The sequence below is a fragment of the Oncorhynchus mykiss genome, chromosome 5 (genome assembly GCF_057628025.1).
Source record: "Oncorhynchus mykiss isolate SJ-2025 chromosome 5, ASM5762802v1, whole genome shotgun sequence".
Lineage (NCBI taxonomy): Eukaryota > Metazoa > Chordata > Actinopteri > Salmoniformes > Salmonidae > Oncorhynchus > Oncorhynchus mykiss.
The window spans coordinates 60,470,392-60,489,206 of NC_143026.1; the positions used below are offsets into that span (position 1 = coordinate 60,470,392).

An 18,815-nucleotide genomic window follows, 5' to 3' on the forward strand; every position below is an offset into this window, starting at 1 on the left:
GGTCAAAGACGAAATTAATTGCAATACAAAGCCTGAAATATATTAGCATAACTAGCCTACAAAGAACCACGGTGGACCCAAGGTAAATTGAGAGGCTTTTTCTTCATAATAAACGTGTCCCACCCAGTGCAACATGCCCACCTCTGCTCACTGGGGCGTGGTTTACGGAGCGCTCTCTGAAATAAACGCTCGTAACGCCGTATTTCAACAGATTGAGTGATCTGCACATAACCTGCACTATCCCGACTCACTAGATCCGCATTTAAAGTGGCAAATGCGCAATTAAAGGGGAATAACACTCAGGTCAAAATGTGTTTGTTTTCTTCCAGACCTAAACATGTTTTTCTTCTGATATGATTTAAGCATTGACATGGACTCAGAACCTCCAATTTCGTTGTTTCTCTATTAACAACTATTTTAAAACCAGGGAAAATGAAACCGAGAACATAACGTGGGAAAACATAAAAAATAATTTTGGGAGGAAATTCACAGATTTATGTCAAGGACAGTTTCATAAACTGCGTTATTCCCCCTGAAGCAGGTCCTTGCTCCTTCACTGACCATTATATCTTGGCTGGCTACGTTCGGCAATGCGTGGCAGTGGAAAGCTATTTACGTTACTGCATGCGACTCAACACCAAGAAAGGGTTTCAGCTTCACAGACATGTTCAGTTCAGATTTCGAACACATCGCAACACAACCGTTTTTAACGCTGCTCGTCTTATTATCTCCCGCAACATTACGTCATTCGCATGCGCCTCTGCCTGAAGACAACGAAGGACAGAGCATGGGATATCTTAGTAGAATACTTCTTCTTACTCAGTTGCTAACCTTACATCATATTTGGGGTAAGATAAACTTGCCAGTTACATATTTGCACGTGTTTTATTGATATTTATCATTTTGCGTTGGGGGCGCGTGTAACGTTTCCTCGGCTTGTGTAAAGAGATGCACAATATTTCCATCGCCTGATTCGCAGCTGTTTTATGACGTGTAGCCCACATTTCTTACATATCTGCACTTGATAGCGCATGTTATGAAAATACTTGCTTTAAAATGTTTATTGAGTTGCTACTGGACCTTTGGGACTACCCCAAATCGAAGTAATTAATTCAAAGTTTCTGTAGACACTTTTCACATCTCTCTTGCTGTAAGAGTGGGTATAGCCAAAGCTCTCGAAAAACCTTCTCTATGCAGGGTTTTCAGCAGTTAGCTTCGCCCAAGGCTGGCTCCGTGTGAATTTTTAAATGTACATCTTCGTCTAAAATAACACACCCAAATCTAACTGCCTGTAGCTCAGGCCCTGAAGCAAGGATATGCATTTTCTTTGTACCATTTGAAAGGAAACACTGACGTTTGTGGAAATGTCAAAGCAATGTAGGAGAATATAACACATTCGATCTGGTAAAAGATAATAGAAAGATAAAACCAACCGTTTTTTTTGTACCATCTTTGAAATGCAAGAGAATGTCCGTAATGCATTATTCTAGCCAACATGCAATTTAGATATTGGCCACTAGATGACAGCAGTGTATGTGCAATGTTTTAGTCTGATCCAATGAACCATTGCATTTCTGTTCCAAATGTTGTATCAAGACTGCCCAAATGTGCCTAATTTGTTTATTAATAACTTTTCATGTTCAAAACTGTGCACTCTCCTCATACAAAAGCATGGTGTTCTTTCACTGTAATAGCTACTGTAAATTGGACAGTGCGGTTAGATTAACAAGAATTTAAGCTTTCTGCCAATATCATATATGTCTATGTCCTAGGAAATGTTCTTGTTACTTACAACCTCATGCTAATCACATTAGCCTACGTTAGCTCAACCGTCCCGCAGTGGACCCACCAATCCTGAAGAAGTTTAAGTGTTTTAACGTTTAGAAACGTCAATAATCATCGTATGCAAAACTGTTTTCAAAACATGGCCCATATCTTTCATGTCAGCGAGGAATAATATTTAAAATAAAAAATCTATACTTTAATGTAGCAGATTTGCACAGATCCATTATGCAGTGTGTGCATCCAGTCTGCGAACTACACTTCCTCTCCAGCGACGCTTAAATACAGGGAATTGGAGCATGCTAATTAGCACAGGTGGTCGCTTCTGTTTTCCGTAAACGAGCACTGTAAAATGGCCGTGTGAGAACACTAATCCTAACCCTATAAAGGTGTGTAGTAGTTTAACATTTAGTTTTTTTGAAAATGATTTATTGCTGATATCAAAGATCCCTTATGTTTCCAAAACCGTATCGCAAGCGATGCATGTTAACATTTAGAGCAAGCGTTGGGACTCTTAACCAAAGTCTCCAGAAAGAAGATACCTTAATCAATAATCGCTAAAGGTAGTTATCGTCTATGAATGGGCTTGGGTAGTTTATAAGAAAATTCCAAATGCATCTCTCCATTTGTAGGCATTATAGGGAACACCCTGCCGACCTGTGAACAGTCCCAGTTCAAGTGCAGAAACGGGAAGTGCATTCCCGGCCTCTGGGTGTGTGACAGAGACAGAGACTGTGAGGATGGCAGTGATGAACTCCTCTGCAGTGAGTGACAGTGGAGGGTGTTTTCCCTGGTCAAAGTCCAGTAGATCATAGAGAGGCTGAATTCCCCAGTACAGAGGGATGCACCTGTACTAACTTGAGAGTATCCAGTAGCAGGGATGTCAGAGTCCAAAGTCTTTGAGTTTGCTGATTTTCATACTTGGCCATATCAGTTGTGAAATTGGATCTGTTTGACCATACTGTAGTATGTACATCTGTGTACTCTGGGTTGTGTTCACTAGACACCAAATATAAGAAAAGTATCAAACGGGGAGCGACTGCTTAAACATGTCCAATAAGAAATGCTGTTTTTGCTACAGTGCACTATGAATATGATCCAGATCACATGTACGTAAAATGTATTGATATAAGGGATTAATTGCATATAACAATTTTGTCATTTGTGAAAAGAGAATTTCATTTTGGCTGTGTTTCAGGGGAGCAGACCTGCCCAGGGTTTCTGTGTAAAGATGGAGGCTGCGTTGCCCAGAGTGCTCTCTGTGACAACACTCCGGACTGCCGTGATGGCTCTGACGAGTTAGAAGATACCTGTGGTAAGAGCTATGGGAAAGATGATACCTGCCATGTGGGTTGGGCTCAAGTAACACATGGAACAAATTGCTCTGAACGTCAGTGTGTGAAGTGCACATTTCTTTATCCATCCGATTTCCTCACAGCCTCTCATAATCCTAAACACAATGGGCCACATTCACTAAGCCTTTGCACAAATGCAAACTTTGCTTAAAGCGGCAATCAGCAGTTGAAGCAATAACAAATTTAACTCCCCACCCGTTTCTGTAAAAAGTTGAGGGATAGGGCTGGAGAAATGTAACCACTTTCAGATTCTATGGATGCAAGGACTGACCATTCAGGATTTAAAATATATAATTTTAACCATGTTTTGAGGCTATATAGGGTTTGTTTACATCTACTTTGTTTACAAACATTGGAGTGAATCTAGCTTATATTTTGGGGTAAGACAGTTGAACAAAGCTCAGGAGGCATTTAAGTTATATTCTTCAATAACCAATGGGTACATTTCTTTAATTCAGTAGTCCAACAATGGATGAAGCAACTGCAGATTGCCCCTTTAAATTCCAGAGGGATTAAAGCATCACAGTAACCAGCAAATCCAGGTTTACAGAATAAAAAGACCTAAACAGCAATAAGTAAAGCTGAGCTGTGTTAGTACACCAATGACCGAATGTGTAAGGGCAGTGTGCAATATGTATGTGGTCGTACGAGACGTGTAGAATATGTATGACACAGGTAATGTACAATGTATGCATTATGTTATTGAGTGTGTAATGTACAGTCTTTTTTTTCTTAGACAATTTCCCCCTTTAGGACATTTTTAAGGTTCATTCTATCCTAGTTTACTATAATAATAATAATAATAATAATAATAATAATAATAATAATAATAGGTGCAAACTTTGCATTTAAAAGCTTAGGAATTATACCCCTTTATTGAAAGTACATGACCACTAATTCCTCTCTATGGGCTCTCATCTTTCCCAGGTTTGCGCCACTGTAAGAAGGATGAGTTTGCCTGCAGCAGTAGCCGATGTGTATCCCTCCGCTTCCGTTGTGATGGCACTGACGACTGTGGCGACGGCAGTGACGAAGCCTCCTGTCAGAACTGTACAGCCGACTTCTTCCTCTGTGAGAGGACAGGGAGCTGCGTTGCCAGGGCCAAGCTGTGCGACGGTCGGCCCGATTGCCCTGACGGGCAGGACGAGGGCGCTGACGCTTGTCCCTCCGGCCAGCACCCTGCCCCTCACACCTGCTCAATCTCTGAGTTCAGTTGTGGGGACGGCCAGTGTATGCCTCACTCCTGGAGATGTGACCACTCGCCTGACTGTGCTGACGCGAGGGATGAGGATGACTGTGGTGAGAGAGAACGTTTGTCACTTTTTAACATTACATGTAGATCTTTAGGCAAAAAATGGAAGAGTATGGACTGAAACGCAGACCACTTGGACTTGTCTAATTTGAACACAACCATGCACGGCTGTTCTCATCTTTATTGACGAGCAGAGGGCAAAATGGCTTAACCTCTCAAGTTGTAGCCTACTTTAGGGCCCTATAAACTCTGTGATGCGGACAGAATCACGGAATCCAAACAGAATTCAACTATATTGAAAAAGGTATTGGCCCTAAGAATGTAATGCTATTGATATTCTATAACTAAGGGCCTATGTTCCGGACACAGACTAAGTCTAGCACTCGACTGAAAAGCACTTTCAATTTTCTACTGAACATGCTTTTTAGTCCAGGAGTAGGCTTAATGTTGCTCCAAGAAACTGGCAAAACATTCTGGAATTTTATATAATATATTTTGGATCTGTGCACTTAAACTAGCTTTGTCTCGTATCCTGTAATTGATTCCCTGATAGCCTATATAGTGTCACATTGTTTGGATAGGTAATGTCCCTTATCACAATGATATCTTTGTGTCTATGCCTTCTGTTTTGTTTGGCATGGTACACCATGTTTGGCTAAAATATTGACATTTTAAAGGCACCCAGTATTGGTTGACTTATTTGAATGATGCAGGCACTTTACGTAAGAAATGACAATGGGCAAATGTTCTCCAACTTGTTTCCGACTATGCTACAGAATGATTATGCAATGTTCCATTGAACTGTCTTGGTCCTGTATTCACTCTTCCCTGTCACTGACCCTGTATCTCTCTCTGTGTAGATCAGAATGAGTGTCTGGTGAACAATGGTGGCTGTTCTCACCTGTGTGTGGACCAGCCGATGGGCTTCCTCTGTGACTGCCCTGCTGGTATGAGGCTGGTGCATGACTCCCAGTGTGAGGGTGAGTGGCCTCTTTTGAGAGACATTGATAGGGCCAAGATTTTTATGGACCGTGTCATGCGAGACCAACAGTCGGTCCCAGGTCATGTGGTTAGGAAAACTAATAGCCCAAGTCTTTGGTCACACCAGCACACTACAATGAATCTGTGATAATTGGTTGATTTGATGACTCAAATTACATTTCTGGTAGATTCCAATTCAGAGTATGTGACAGAACACCAATGAAACGCAATGAGAGTGAAAAGTGAATGTTTTCCAGTCAGAAATATCCTCTTGAAATACCGTTTTTTTTTTTTTCTTCTCAGAAATTGACATGTGTCTCGACTCTGACGTCTGCAATCAGCTATGTGTACATGTCAACGGGACTTTCTCCTGCGACTGCCATGAGGGCTACCTGATGAGCCCAAGGACAGGGGAGTGTAAGGTTAAAGGTGAGGGCAAAATACAGCAAGTTACTGATAGCATATGTTTGCTCACAACGTTTGGAATTTTGTTCACACTGATATGATTGACGTGACTACTTTAAGTTCTGAGATAGTTGAAATGTCAAATGCGTAGGGCAGATAACATTTTTGACGAAATGGCACTGTTTTTGTTGGAAAATGTATTGTAAGAATATGAATAACAGAGTACACCCACACATACACACACACAATGGTATACTTTTTTCTCACCAGGATTTAGGTACATTAAATGTTCGAATAATTTCCTGTCACAATGTAAGCCAGCGCAATTCTTTATCAACCCACCCGCCCAAGGTGGGGGAATTTGCACCACTTGACAGCTGGCTTTACCTGACAGGATTTTCTATGAATGTCAATGATTTACTACAAGTATCTCAACACAAACCTGACCTTCTAAATGTGTGCGGGATAGAGGCTTGAACAAGTTTTTTTTTTGAGCGAACAGCATTTTATTTTTGTGATCATCAGAGTAATTAATTAATGATAGAGCTTTCAGTTGCTCTAATCTAGTGAATAGGAAGAATAATTATATATTTACAGCCAGTATTCAAATCCAAATGTATTCATGGGAAGGTTGCACCTCCGTCACTCGGCCGCATCACGCCACTGTTATGAACGTTCTAAAGACATCTCAGCCATAGTGACTCCCGAAAGTCGTGCCCAGTCATAACGGGGGCTGCTGATTGCTTTGTGTAAATTACACTATAGTGTCTTGGTAATCCGATGATGTTGCTAAAGTAGGCAGATCATTTGTAGGAAGCAACTTTGTCATCATCATTATGATGTCGTCAAATTTACTTTAGACAGATAACAATGTCGCCATCCCTACTGCCCGATGTGTGGAATTTGCACCACTTGACAGTTTCTATACAGGATTTTATATGAATGTCAATGACTTACAAGTATCTCAACACATACCTGACCTGCTGAATGTGTTCGGGACAGAGGGCTTGAGCAAACAGCTTTTTTGTTGTTGTGATCATCAGAGTAATTCATGATGGAGCTTTTCATTGCTCTAGTGCAGTGGTTCCCAAACTTTTATAGTCCCGTACCCCTTCAAACGTTCAACCTCCAGCTGCGTACCCCCTCTAGCACCAGGGCCAGCGCACTCTCAAATGTTGTTTTTTTGCCATCATTGTAAGCCTGCCACACACACACTATACGCTACATGTATTAAACATAAGAATGAGTGTGAGTTTTTGTCACAACCCGGCTCGTGGGAAGTAACAAAGAGCTCTTATAGGACCAGGGCACAAATAATAATAATCTATAATTGTCCTCTTTAATTAGTTATTTTACATATAAAACATTATTTGGTCATCGAAAATTGTGAATAACTCACCAGAGGTTAATGAGAAGGGTGTGCTTGAAAGGATGCACATAACTCTGCAACGTTGGGTTGTATTGGAGAGAGTCTGTCTTAAATAATTTGTCTTAACAGCAATGTCTTAACAGCACGGTTTGCCAAGGCAGGATACTCTGAGCGCAGCCCAATCCAGAAATTTGGCAGTGGCTTCTGATTAAATTACATTTTCACTGAACCGCTTGTTGCAATTCCGATGAGGCTCTCTTGTTCAGATATCGGTAAGTGGACTGGAGGCAGGGCAGGAAAGGGATAATGAATCCAGTTGTTTGTGTCATTTGTTTTGGGAAAGTACCTGTGTAATTGCGCACCCAACTCACTCAGGTGCTTCACTATATCACATTTGACATTGTCCGTAAGCTTAAGTTCATTTGCACACAAAAAATCATACAATGATGGAAAAACCTGTGTGTTGTCCTTGTTAATGCAGACAGAGAAGAGCTCCAACTTCTTAATCCTAGCCTAAATTTTGTACTGTAAAGTGAATATAGTTGCGGAGAGTCCCTGTAATCCTAGATTCAGATCATTCAGGCGAGGAAAAACATCCCCCAGATAGGCCAGTCGTGTGAGAAACTCGTCATCATGCAAGCGGTCAGACAAGTGAAAATGATGGTCAGTAAAGAACTTTAAGCTCGTCTCTCAATTAAAAAAAAGTCTCAATACTTTGCCCCTTGATAACCAGCACACTTCTGTATGTTTTAAAAGCGTTACATGGTCACTGCCCATATCATTGCAGAGTGCAGAAATACTTGAGTGTTCAGGGGCCTTGCTTTAACAAAGTTAAACATTTTCACTGTAGTGTCCAAAACGTCTTTCAAGCTGTCAGGCATTCCCTTGGCAGCAAGAGCTGCTTGGACGCGCGTTACTACTCCACTCTCTCCCTGTCATGGCTTTTGCACCATCAGTACAGATACCAACATGAGCAGCAGCTACGTTTGGCCACATACGGACCATTAGTGGAATTCAAATCAAATCAAACTTTATTCGTCACATGCGCCGAATACAACAAGTGTAGACTTTACCTTGAAATGCTTACATACAAGCCCTTAACCAACAGTGCAGTTCAAGAATAAGAAAATATTTACCAAGTAGACTAAAATAAAAAGTAGTAATAAAAAGTAACACAATAACAATAACGAGGCTATATACAGGGGGCACCGGTACTGAGTCAGTGTGCGGGGGTACAGGCTAGTTGAGGTAATCTGTAGGTGTGGGTGAAGTGACTATCCATAGGTAACAAACAAACAGCGAGTAGCAGCAGTGTACAAAAGGGAGGGGGGGGGGTCAATGTAAATTATCCGGTGGCGATTTTATGAATTGTTTAGCAGTCTTATAGCTTGGGGGTAGAAGCTGTCGAGAAGCCTTTTTGTCCTAGACTTGGTGCTCCGGCACCACTTGCCGTGCGGTAGCAGAGAAAACAGTCTATAACCTGGGTGACTGGAGTCTCTGAAAATGTTATGGGCTTTCCTCTGACACTGCGTATTATATAGGTTCTGGATGGCAGGAAGCTTGGCCCCAGTGATGTACTGGGCCGTTCGCACTTCCCTCTGTAGCGCATTAGTCAGATGCCGAGCAGTTGCCTTACCAGGTGGTGATGCAACCGGTCAGGATGCTTTCCATTGTGCAGCTGTATAACCTTTTGAGGATCTGGGGATCCATTCCAAATCTTTTCAGTCTCCTGAGGGGGAAAAGGTTTTGTCGTGCCCTCTTCACGACTGTCTTGGTATGTTTGGACCATGATAGTTCGTTGGTGATGTGGACACCAAGGAACTTAACTCTCGACCTGCTCCACTACAGCCCAGTCAATGTTAATGGGGGCTTGTTCGGCCTGCCTTTTCCCGTCGTTCACGATCGGCTCCTTTGTCTTGCTCACTTTGTGGGAGAGGTTGTTGTCCTGACACCACACTGCCAGTTCTCTGACCTCCTCCCTATGGGCTGTTTCATCGTTGTCGGCCTACCACTGTTGTGTTGTCAGCAAACTTAATGATGGTGTTGGAGTCGTGTTTGGCCACGCAGTCGTGGGTGAACAGGGAATACAGGAAGGGACTAAGTACACACCTCTGAGGGGTTCCAGTGTTAAGGATCAGCGTGGCAGACATGTTGTTGCCTACTCTTACCACCTGGGGGCAGCCCGTCAGGAAGTCCAGAATCCTGTTGCAGAGGGAAGTGTTTAGTCCCAGAGTCCTTAGCTTAGTGATGAGCTTTGTGGGCACTATGGTGTTGAATGCTGAGCTGTAGTCAATGAACAGCATTCTCACATAGGTGTTTCTTTTGTCCAGGTGGGAAAGGGCAGTATGGAGTGCGAATTGAGATTGGATCTGTTGGGGCGTTATGCGAATTGGAGTGGGTCTAAGGGTGTCCTGGAGGATGCTGTTGATGTGAGCCATGACCAGCCTTTCAAAGCACTTCTTGGCTACCAACGTGAGTGCCACGGGGCGGTAATAATTTCGGCAGGTTACCTTCACTTCCCTGGGCACAGGGACTATGGTGGTCTGCTTGAAACATGTAGGTATTACAGACTCGGTCAGGGAGAGGTTGAAAATGTCAGTGAAAACACTTGACAGTTGGTCCGTGCATGCTTTGAGTACACGTCCTGGTAATCCGTCTGGCCCAGTGGTTTTGTTCACATCGGCTACCGAGAGCGTTGTCACACAGTCATCCAGAACAGCTGTTGCTCTCGTGCATGCTTCAGTGTTGCTTGCCTCGAAACAAGCATAAAAGGCATTTAGCTCATCTGGTAGGCTCGCCTCACTGGGCAGCTCGCTAGTTTTCAAGCCCTGCCACATCCGTTGAGCGTCAGAGCCGGTGTAGTAGGATTCAATCTTAATCCTGTTTTGACACTTTGCTTGTTTGATGTTTTGGGCATAGCGGGATAGCGGGATTTCTTATAAGCGTCTGGATTAGTCTCTCAATCCTTGAAAGCGGCAGCTCAAGCCTTTAGCTCGATGCGGATGTTTCCTGTTATCCATTGCTTCTGGTTGGGATATGTACGTACAGTCACTGTGGGGACGACGTCATCGATGCACTTATTGATGAAGCCGATGACTAAGGTGGTGTATTCCTCGATGCCGTTGAATGAATCCCGGGAACATATTCCAGTCTGTGCTATCAAAACAGACCTGTAGTGTAGCATCCGCGTCATCTGACCACTTCCGTATTGGGCGAGTCACTGGTACTTCCTGCTTTGGTTTTTGCTTGTAAGCAAGAATCAGGAGGATAGAATTATGTTTAGATTTGCCAAATGGAGGGTGGGGGAGAGCTTTGTATGCACCTCTGTGTGTGGTGTAAAGGTGGTCTAGGATTTATTTATTTTTTTACCCTGGTTGTGACATGCTGGTAAACATTTTGTAAAACTGATTTAAGTTTGCCTGCATTAATGTTCCCGGCCACTAGGAGCGCCGCTTCTTGGTGAGCATTTTCTTCTTTGCATATGGCCTTGTAGAGTTGGTTAAGAACGGTCTTAGTGCCAGCTTTGTTTTGTGGTGGTAAATAGATGGCTACGAATAATAGAGATGAGAACTCTCTTGGTAGATAGTGTGGTCTACAGCTTATCATAAGGTACACTACCTTAGGCGAGCAATACCTCGAGACTTCTTTAAAATTAGACATCGCGCACCAGCTGTTATTGACAAAAAGACACACACCCCCACGCCTCAGCTTACCAGAGGTAGTCTCTGTTCTGCCGGTGCATGGAAAGTCCCGCTAGCTCTATATTGTCTGTATTGTCGTTCAGCCACGTCTCTGTGAAACATAAGATGTTACAGTTTTTAATGTCCTGTTGCAAGGATAATCTTATTGGTAGGTCATCAATTTTATTTTCCAATGATTGCACGTTAGCGAGAAGATGGAAGGCAGTGGGAGTTTACTCTCTCGCCTCCTTATTCTCAGAAGGATGCCCGATCTGAGGCCCCTTTTCCGGCGTCTTTTTTTCACGCAAAAAGCGTGGATCTGGGCCTGTTCCAGTGAAAGCAGGATATCCTTCTCGTCAGACTCGTTAAAGGAAAAATGTTCTTCCAGTCCGTGGTGAGTAATCGCTTTTCTGATGTCCAGAAATAATTTTCGGTCATAAGAGACGGTAGCAGCAATATTATGTACGCAATAAATAAATAAGTTACACAAAATGCAAAAAAATAACAAAATAGCACAACTGGTTGGGAGAATGTAAAACGTCAGCCATGTTCTTCGGCACCATCTTCCCACGAGAGAGTAACGGTTAATGTGATTGGATGTTAATTATTTGACTAGGCTACCTGTATTTGACATTTTGTTGTTATTTCGCTGAACACTAGATTATTTTATTTTATTTTTGGCAGGGAAATGAGGCCTCGTTGGAAAATATAAATGGCCTGTTTGAAAATGTGAAGGAAAAAAAAATGTAAAAAATGTTTTATATAAAAAAAATGCTAATCACATTTTTATATGGCGTACCCCCGGTGGCATTGCGCATACCCCTGGGGTTAATTACATCAGCCAGTATTAAAAACCAAATGTATTGTTGTTTTCCAACACCAGACCATGCAAGTCTGTTCAGAACAGCCCAGGCTATGATGGCATATCATCTTGTAATTATATCAAACAGTGATCATAAACGTTAGAACTGTACACTGAAAATATAAAATATTAAGAACACCTTCCTAATATTGAGTTGCACCCCCCCCCCCCCCCCCCCCCGTCGTTGAAATCCTGTATTACCAAATCTCGAGAGAGCAAACCACACATAAGTCAGAGTTATCATAAAGTCCATCTTTAATTATATGAGCTCCATCACAACCCTGTGACTCTCAGATCAATTCGGTGTCTATAAATGAATTCTCTGAGAGTGCTTACATATTGGCAACTGAGATCCTTTATAGCAAAGACACACATAGCCAGACAGCATTGGCTATAAATTATCGTTCAGTTTGGTCTCCTAAACTAAGTTCTTACCTCGCTCTTGGTACCACTTAGGACCAAAAACATTACCTCATCCAATGGCATATATCAAATACACCCCCTCCTGGACAAGATCACAGAGAGACAGTGAGCCTCCTAGGCGATATACTAAATCAAGATAAGGGCAACCTCAGAGGGGACATGAAAATAGTTAGACACATTCCCATAAGAAGACAAGCCTAACCTCTCCCCAATGGGAAAAGTAGGGAGTGACTGGCACACAGACATTGGTTCCCCCTCAATCATCCCTTCACATGGTTTAAAAGATACGTTTACATATGAAAAATTAATAAAACATCTTATTTATAAATGTTACCTAAAGGTTTCTGATTCTGCCACGACACCCCCCCTTTGCCCTCAGAACAGCCTCAATTCATCGGAGCATGGACTCTACAAGGTGTCAAGCGTTCCACAGGGATACTGGTTCATTTTGACTCCAATGTGTCCCACAGTTGTGTCAAGTTGGATGGATGAGCTCTGATGTCATGTACAGTGCATCATGTTACTGTACAACCACTGAATTCCAATTTAGGTGTTTATCAGTGCTCATATCTGCCATTTTCAACCTGTTTACTAGTGTGAACATTTAAACGGGTGGCAGGGTAGCGTAGTGGTTAGAGCGAGGTAACCAGCTAGTTAGCACACAGTGTTGCTCCAGCCCTCCGCCTGCTGTAGCAGCAGGAGCGACCTGTAGACAGTGTGCTTCGCCCCCACCTGTCGGGCACGGTTTTCCCGCAGTGCTGTTAACAATGGTGAGGGCAGTTGTTCGGCAGGCGGGAGCGAAGGACACTGTCTACCGGTAGCTAGCAAAGATGACTTCACAGGACGGGGACGTGGACGTGCCCACATGTAGGAAGTCCCCGAATCACAGGCTGCAGTTGCACACTATTGGCAAACCTTAAGACAAGCTCAAGCAGAATGTGGTAGAACAATACTGGCAACTAACCCATTTTCATCTGTGTAGAAAAAGAACACTGTTGTTACTGGATGCAATTGTGTGAATTTAACATTGTGTTAATTTAACACTATTTTATGTAGAATGAGAGCAGTGACAGCAAAACAAAAACTAAACAATGAGGTCGAAGGAATTGTCCGTAGAGCTTCGAGACAGGATTGTGTCGAGGCACAGATCTGGGGGAAGGGTACAAAAAAGATTATACAGCATTGAAGGTCCCCAAGAACACAATGGCCTCCATCATTCTTAAATGGCCAAAGTGACTTGGCCGCCCGGCCAAAGTGAGCAATCGGGTGAGAAGGGCCTTGGTCAGGGAGGTGACGAAGAACCAGATGGTCACTGTCGCTAGTTAGCGACACCGATGTCGCCTCTCCTCCCACCTGCTGTATACCGGAAGGGTTTATCGCTCTTGAGTGGCGCACCGGTCTAAGGCACTACAGCTCAGTGCTTGAGGCATCACTACAGACACAGCCTGAATTCAAACAAGGGTATCACATCCGGCCATGATTGGGAGTCCCATAGGGCGGCTCACAATTGGCCCAACGTCGTCCGGGTATCTGTTTACTATTGCCCTTTCCGTCATTGTGCTTGTTGATGTATTTTTGTTTGTCCTGAGTGTCTGGGACTGATTTGAGTGTACTCGCAGGAGACATGGCTCAGCTGGTGTTGAGCAGTTCTGAGGGGGTGCGCCGGGTCAACACTGCCGGTATGGAGTACAGGGAGATGGCTGCTCACTTACTGGGACCAGGGCCAATGGCTGCCCTGACTGCAAACCGCACTGTCTACTGGGCAAGGCCAGGACAAGGGTCCATCTACAGGTACACATCTCAGAGAGTTAAACACTTTCTGAATCTGGCCCTTGTTAATATCAATATGAATGTTGACCACAGTTCTTTTGCTCTGTGAAATGGTACTAGATGTTAGTTCCCATACATTTGATCTGTCCTGCGTGCCCTTTAGGATCTCCATGGATGGGAAGCCCCTGGAGCCTGTCCTGCTGTTGAAAGGCCATGGTGCTGTCCTGGGTCTGGCTGTGGACTGGATCCATGAGCTTCTCTACTGGACCAACGCTGATACTCACTCCATCGATGTGGCCCGTCTGGACGTCTCTGCACAACGCCTCCTGATAGGAGGGCTGGCCATGCCCACTGGAGTGGCTGTGGAACCCTTGTTGGGGTAGGCTGGATTGGAAGTTCTCAATATTAGTCGTGGAGACCTATTGTATGCACCCAGGTCATTGTGCTTTAATAAAAATATTTAAACTCAGCTACATAATCAAATTCTAAATATTAGATATATATATTTGTTTTTACTATGAAGAAATATGTTTTTTTAAGATGTATTCTCAATTTCAATAAGGGTTTTCAATCTCAAACATGGCCTCCTATTAAAAAAATTATAATAAAAAATGAAATCTTATCAGTTCACTGTACCCAAAATGTAAATTAGTAGGCCTTTGTAATTTGCGCTCAGTCTCCAGCTTGCACAGAGTTTCATAGGGTTTAGATCAACACTAATTTAGATGGTTCAAAGTCTGTCTTGAATGCCCCCAGGAGAGATGTGGATGTCAAAGCCGGATCCAATGTAGTCATTGAGAGCTCCTGTTTCCCCAGGTTCTTGTTCTGGGCAGAAGGTGGCAGCTCCCCCAGGATCGAGCGTGCTGGCCTGGATGGAGAAGGCAGGCTGCCACTAATCACCTCAGCCATATGGAACCCAGTCGCCATCTCTCTGGGTATGTTTGGCTGTTCTTCTATACATGTGTATTACACCAAACTGGTTTTATATTTCTTGGAGTGTAAGTGTTTTTTATTTTTTTATTTCACCTTTATTTAACCAGGTAGGCTAGTTGAGAACAGGTTCTCATTTACAACTGCGACCTGGCCAAGATAAAGCATAGAAGTGTGAACAGACAACAACACAGAGTTACACATGGAGTAAACAATAAACAAGTCAATAACACAGTAGAAAAAAAGGAAAAAAAAGAGTATATACATTGTGTGCAAAAGGCATGAGGAGGTAGGCGAATAATTACAATTTAGCAGATTAACACTGGAGTGATAAATGATCAGATGGTCATGTGCAGGTAGAGATACTGGTGTGCAAAAGAGCATAAAAGTAAATAAATAAATAACAGTATGGGGATGAGGTAGGTAAATTGGGTGGGCTATTTACCGATGGACTATGTACAGCTGCAGCGATCGGTTAGCTGCTCAGATAGCAGATGTTTAAAGTTGGTGAGGGAGATAAGTCTCCAACTTCAGTGATTTTTGCAATTCGTTCCAGTCACAGGCAGCAGAGAACTGGAAGGAAAGGCTGCCAAATGAGGTGTTTGCTTTAGGGATGATCAGTGAGATACACCTGCTGGAGCGCGTGCTACGGGTGGGTGTTGCCATCGTGACCAGTGAACTGAAATAAGGCAGAGCTTTACCTAGCATGGACTTGTAGATGACCTGGAGCCAGTGGGTCTGGCGACGAATATGTAGCGAGGGCCAGCCGACTAGAGCGTACAGATCGCAGTGGTGGGTGGTATAGGGTGTTTTAGTAACACAACGGATGGCACTGTGATAAACTGCATACAGTTTGCCGAGTAGAGTATTGGAAGCTATTTTGTAGATGACATCGCCGATGTCGAGGATCGGTAGGATAGTCAGTTTTACTAGGGTAAGTTTGGCGGCGTGAGTGAAGGAGGCTTTGTTGCGAAATAGAAAGCCGACTCTAGATTTGATTTTAGATTGGAGATGTTTGATATGAGTCTGGAAGGAGAGTTTACAGTCTAGCGGGGGGGGGGGTGGCTGTTGGCCGATGTTGGAGTAGCCAGGAGGAAGGCATGGCCAGCAGTTGAGAAATGCTTGTTGAAGTTTTCGATTATCATGGATTTATCGGTGGTGACCGTGTTACCTATTCTCAGTACAGTAGGCAGCTTGGAGGAGGTGCTCTTGTTCTCCATGGACTTTACAGTCCCAGAACCTTTTGGAGTTAGAGCTACAGGATGCAAATTTCTGCTTGAAAAAGCTGGCCTTTGCTTTCCTGACTGACTGCGTGTATTGGTTCCTGACTTCCCTGAACAGTTTCATATCGCGGGGACTATTCGATGCTATTGCAGTCCGCCACAGGATGTTTTTGTGCTGGTCGAGGGCAGTCAGGTCTGGAGTGAACCAAGGGCTATATCTGTTCTTAGTTCTGCATTTTTTGAAGGAGCATGCTTATCTAAGATGGTGAGGAAGTTACTTTTAAAGAATGACCAGGCATCCTCAACTGACAAGAGGAGGTCAATTCCCGGGCCAGGTCGATTAGAAAGGCCTGCTCGCAGAAGTGTTTTAGGGAGCGTTTGACAGTGATGAGGGGTGGTCGTTTGACAGCGGACCCGTAGCTGATACAGGCAATGAGGCAGTGATCGCTGAGATCCTGATTGAAGACAGCAGAGGTGTATTTGGAGGGCCAATTGGTCAGGATAACGTCTATGAGGGTGCCCATGTTTACAGATTTAGGGTTGTACCTGGTGGGTTCCTTGATGATTTGGGTGAGATTGAGGGCATCTAGCTTAGATTGTAGGACTACCGGGGTGTTAAGCATATCCCAGTTTAGGTCACCTAACAGAACAAACTCTGAAGCTAGATGGGGGGCGATCAATTCACAGATGGTGTCCAGGGCACAGCTGGGAGCTGAGGGGGGTCGGTGGCAGGCGGCAACAGTGAGAGACTTATTTCTGGAAAGATACATTTTTAAAATTAGAAGTTTGAACTGTCTGGGTATGGACCTGGAAAGTATGACATTACTTTGCAGGCTATCTCTCACAGAAGTCAACAAATGAGGGTGCCTGGGGACATGCAGCTGTGAGCTAGCTGTGAGCTAACTGCAAGCTACCTAGCTGCGAGCTAGTTGCGAGCTAGCTAGCTGCAAGCTAGCTGTGAAGATCAGAAGTAGTGGTCCAGGGTATTACGGCAGGAATCCGGCGTTGTTGTGTAGAGACAGTCCGATACTGGTAGACTAGCGAGTATTATCCAGGCTAAAAACAGGGCTGGTATCTGTGCAGAAGGTAAAAGCCGCTAACAATGACTAAATAGCTTGTAGCTAATTAGCTGGTTAGCTTCTGGAGGTTCTTGAATGTGTTCTAAAATTTAAAATAATAGCGATTCTGCATCACATTGGGTGAGGCAGGTTACCGGAAGGTATAATCGAATTAAAAATCGAAAAGAGATTGAAAATAAAATTGAAATATATATTACAAAAAATACGAAAAATACAAAAGTACACGAGAGGACGAACAAAACACGTCTTCACTGCTACGCCATCTTTGGCTTACTAGTTGGCCAAATGTAGTTTTAATTTCGGATTTACAACGGCTCTAGGTTATTTTCATAACCCAGGTTATCTGTAATTATGAGTGAGATATCTCACAGTGGGATTCATCAGAATCTATCAAAGTTTGAAGAACCAAACACACATCTGTCGGAGACAGACAAGTCCAGTGGTGAATGAGGAGAGCTCCTCCCCTCATAAGGAGCCACTCCCCTGCCCTCTGGTCATTCTCGAGCATGCCTCTTATTCCTTGCTCTCTTGCAAGCAGGGGATATCTCACTCATAATATCAGAGAACCTGGGTTACGAAAGTATAAGCTCCGTAAATCCATTAGGGACGGAAAAAGACAATACAGACTCAAAATTTAATTGATGTTCGACAACTGACTCGCGAGGTGGCAAAGGACTATAGACTATCACAAATGCAAATCCAGCATTATATTTGGACTGTGCTCCCACTCATCCAGGACATTACCCGAAGCGGTGCCTAAGGAAGGCCGCAGCATCTTCAAGGGCCCCACACACCCCAGCCACAAGTTGTTCTCTCCCTTACCGTCGGTTAGACGTATCGGAGCATGAGGTCTGATACCAACATGTTCAGAGACCGTTTCTATCTACAATCCATCAGACTGTTGAACACTTGAACTGGACTGACCACCTGCTCTGATTCACCACACCTTAACACACATGCACTCACGCACACACCGCAGGTGTCTGACTGACATGTCGTGATACCATCGCCTGACAAACATCTGCGTGACGCCTGTGTCTTAAAAAATAGCATTGAGCTACAGTATAATGTTCATCTGCAGGCTATTATAATACGGTCAGCCTCTCAATTACGGGAGGGTCTACTCATACAATTTAGATTTTCTTTACATTAGGTTCAAAAGAAGCGTGTCTTCCTCTTACATGGTACTGCTGGCAACTGTAGCCTATATTCAGTGCTTGACTTGGGCAGGAGCTTACCAGAGCTGATTACTGACACCTCAAATGTTATGCTGCTTGAGTTCCTGCACCTCTTATAGAATATTAGCTGAAATGTTTTTTTGGAGCTCCTGCACCTAAATATAAACAGTACCGGCACCTATTCCAGTCCAAGTCTAACACTGCCTATATTCCACATTTTGTTTCGTTTTTTTTGGCGCTGTTGCATTTGATGTAAACACCATGGCAATTATGCACTCCAATAGTAATTAAATGCCACATGCATCAATCCCCTATAGGCCTATCTAACAATGCATGATCATCTAGCCCAGGGTTTTCCAAACTCAGTCCTGGGGACCCCAAGGGGTGCACGTTTTGGTTGCTGCACTAGCACTACACAGCCGATTCAAATAATCAAAGCTTGATTTCCTCATTCCTTGTGAAGCTGGTTGAGAGAATATGCCAAGAGTGTGCAAAGCTGTCATCAAGGCAAAGGGTGGCAACTTTG

At 43.6% G+C, this 18,815-nt stretch overlaps 1 protein-coding gene across 4 annotated transcripts in view; it reads left to right on the forward strand.

Moving 5' to 3' along the window:
- The first annotated feature begins 521 nt into the window (after positions 1 to 521).
- LOC110522980 (low-density lipoprotein receptor) overlaps positions 522 to 18,815 on the forward strand; it is a 32,149-nt gene continuing 13,855 nt past the window's right edge. The window contains exons 1-9 of one of the 4 annotated variants that reach the window (XM_036977973.2): positions 603 to 848; positions 2,415 to 2,546; positions 2,981 to 3,097; positions 4,065 to 4,436; positions 5,250 to 5,369; positions 5,674 to 5,799; positions 13,729 to 13,900; positions 14,043 to 14,258; positions 14,696 to 14,814. In XM_036977973.2, coding sequence (XP_036833868.2) covers positions 665 to 848; positions 2,415 to 2,546; positions 2,981 to 3,097; positions 4,065 to 4,436; positions 5,250 to 5,369; positions 5,674 to 5,799; positions 13,729 to 13,900; positions 14,043 to 14,258; positions 14,696 to 14,814 — 1,558 coding nt within the window. In that variant the 5' untranslated portion in view covers positions 603 to 664. Of the gene's footprint in view, positions 849 to 2,414; positions 2,547 to 2,980; positions 3,098 to 4,064; positions 4,437 to 5,249; positions 5,370 to 5,673; positions 5,800 to 13,728; positions 13,901 to 14,042; positions 14,259 to 14,695; positions 14,815 to 18,815 lie in introns of all 4 variants that reach the window. The other 3 variants (XM_036977972.2, XM_036977974.2, XM_090235390.1) reach the window with 3 other exon arrangements.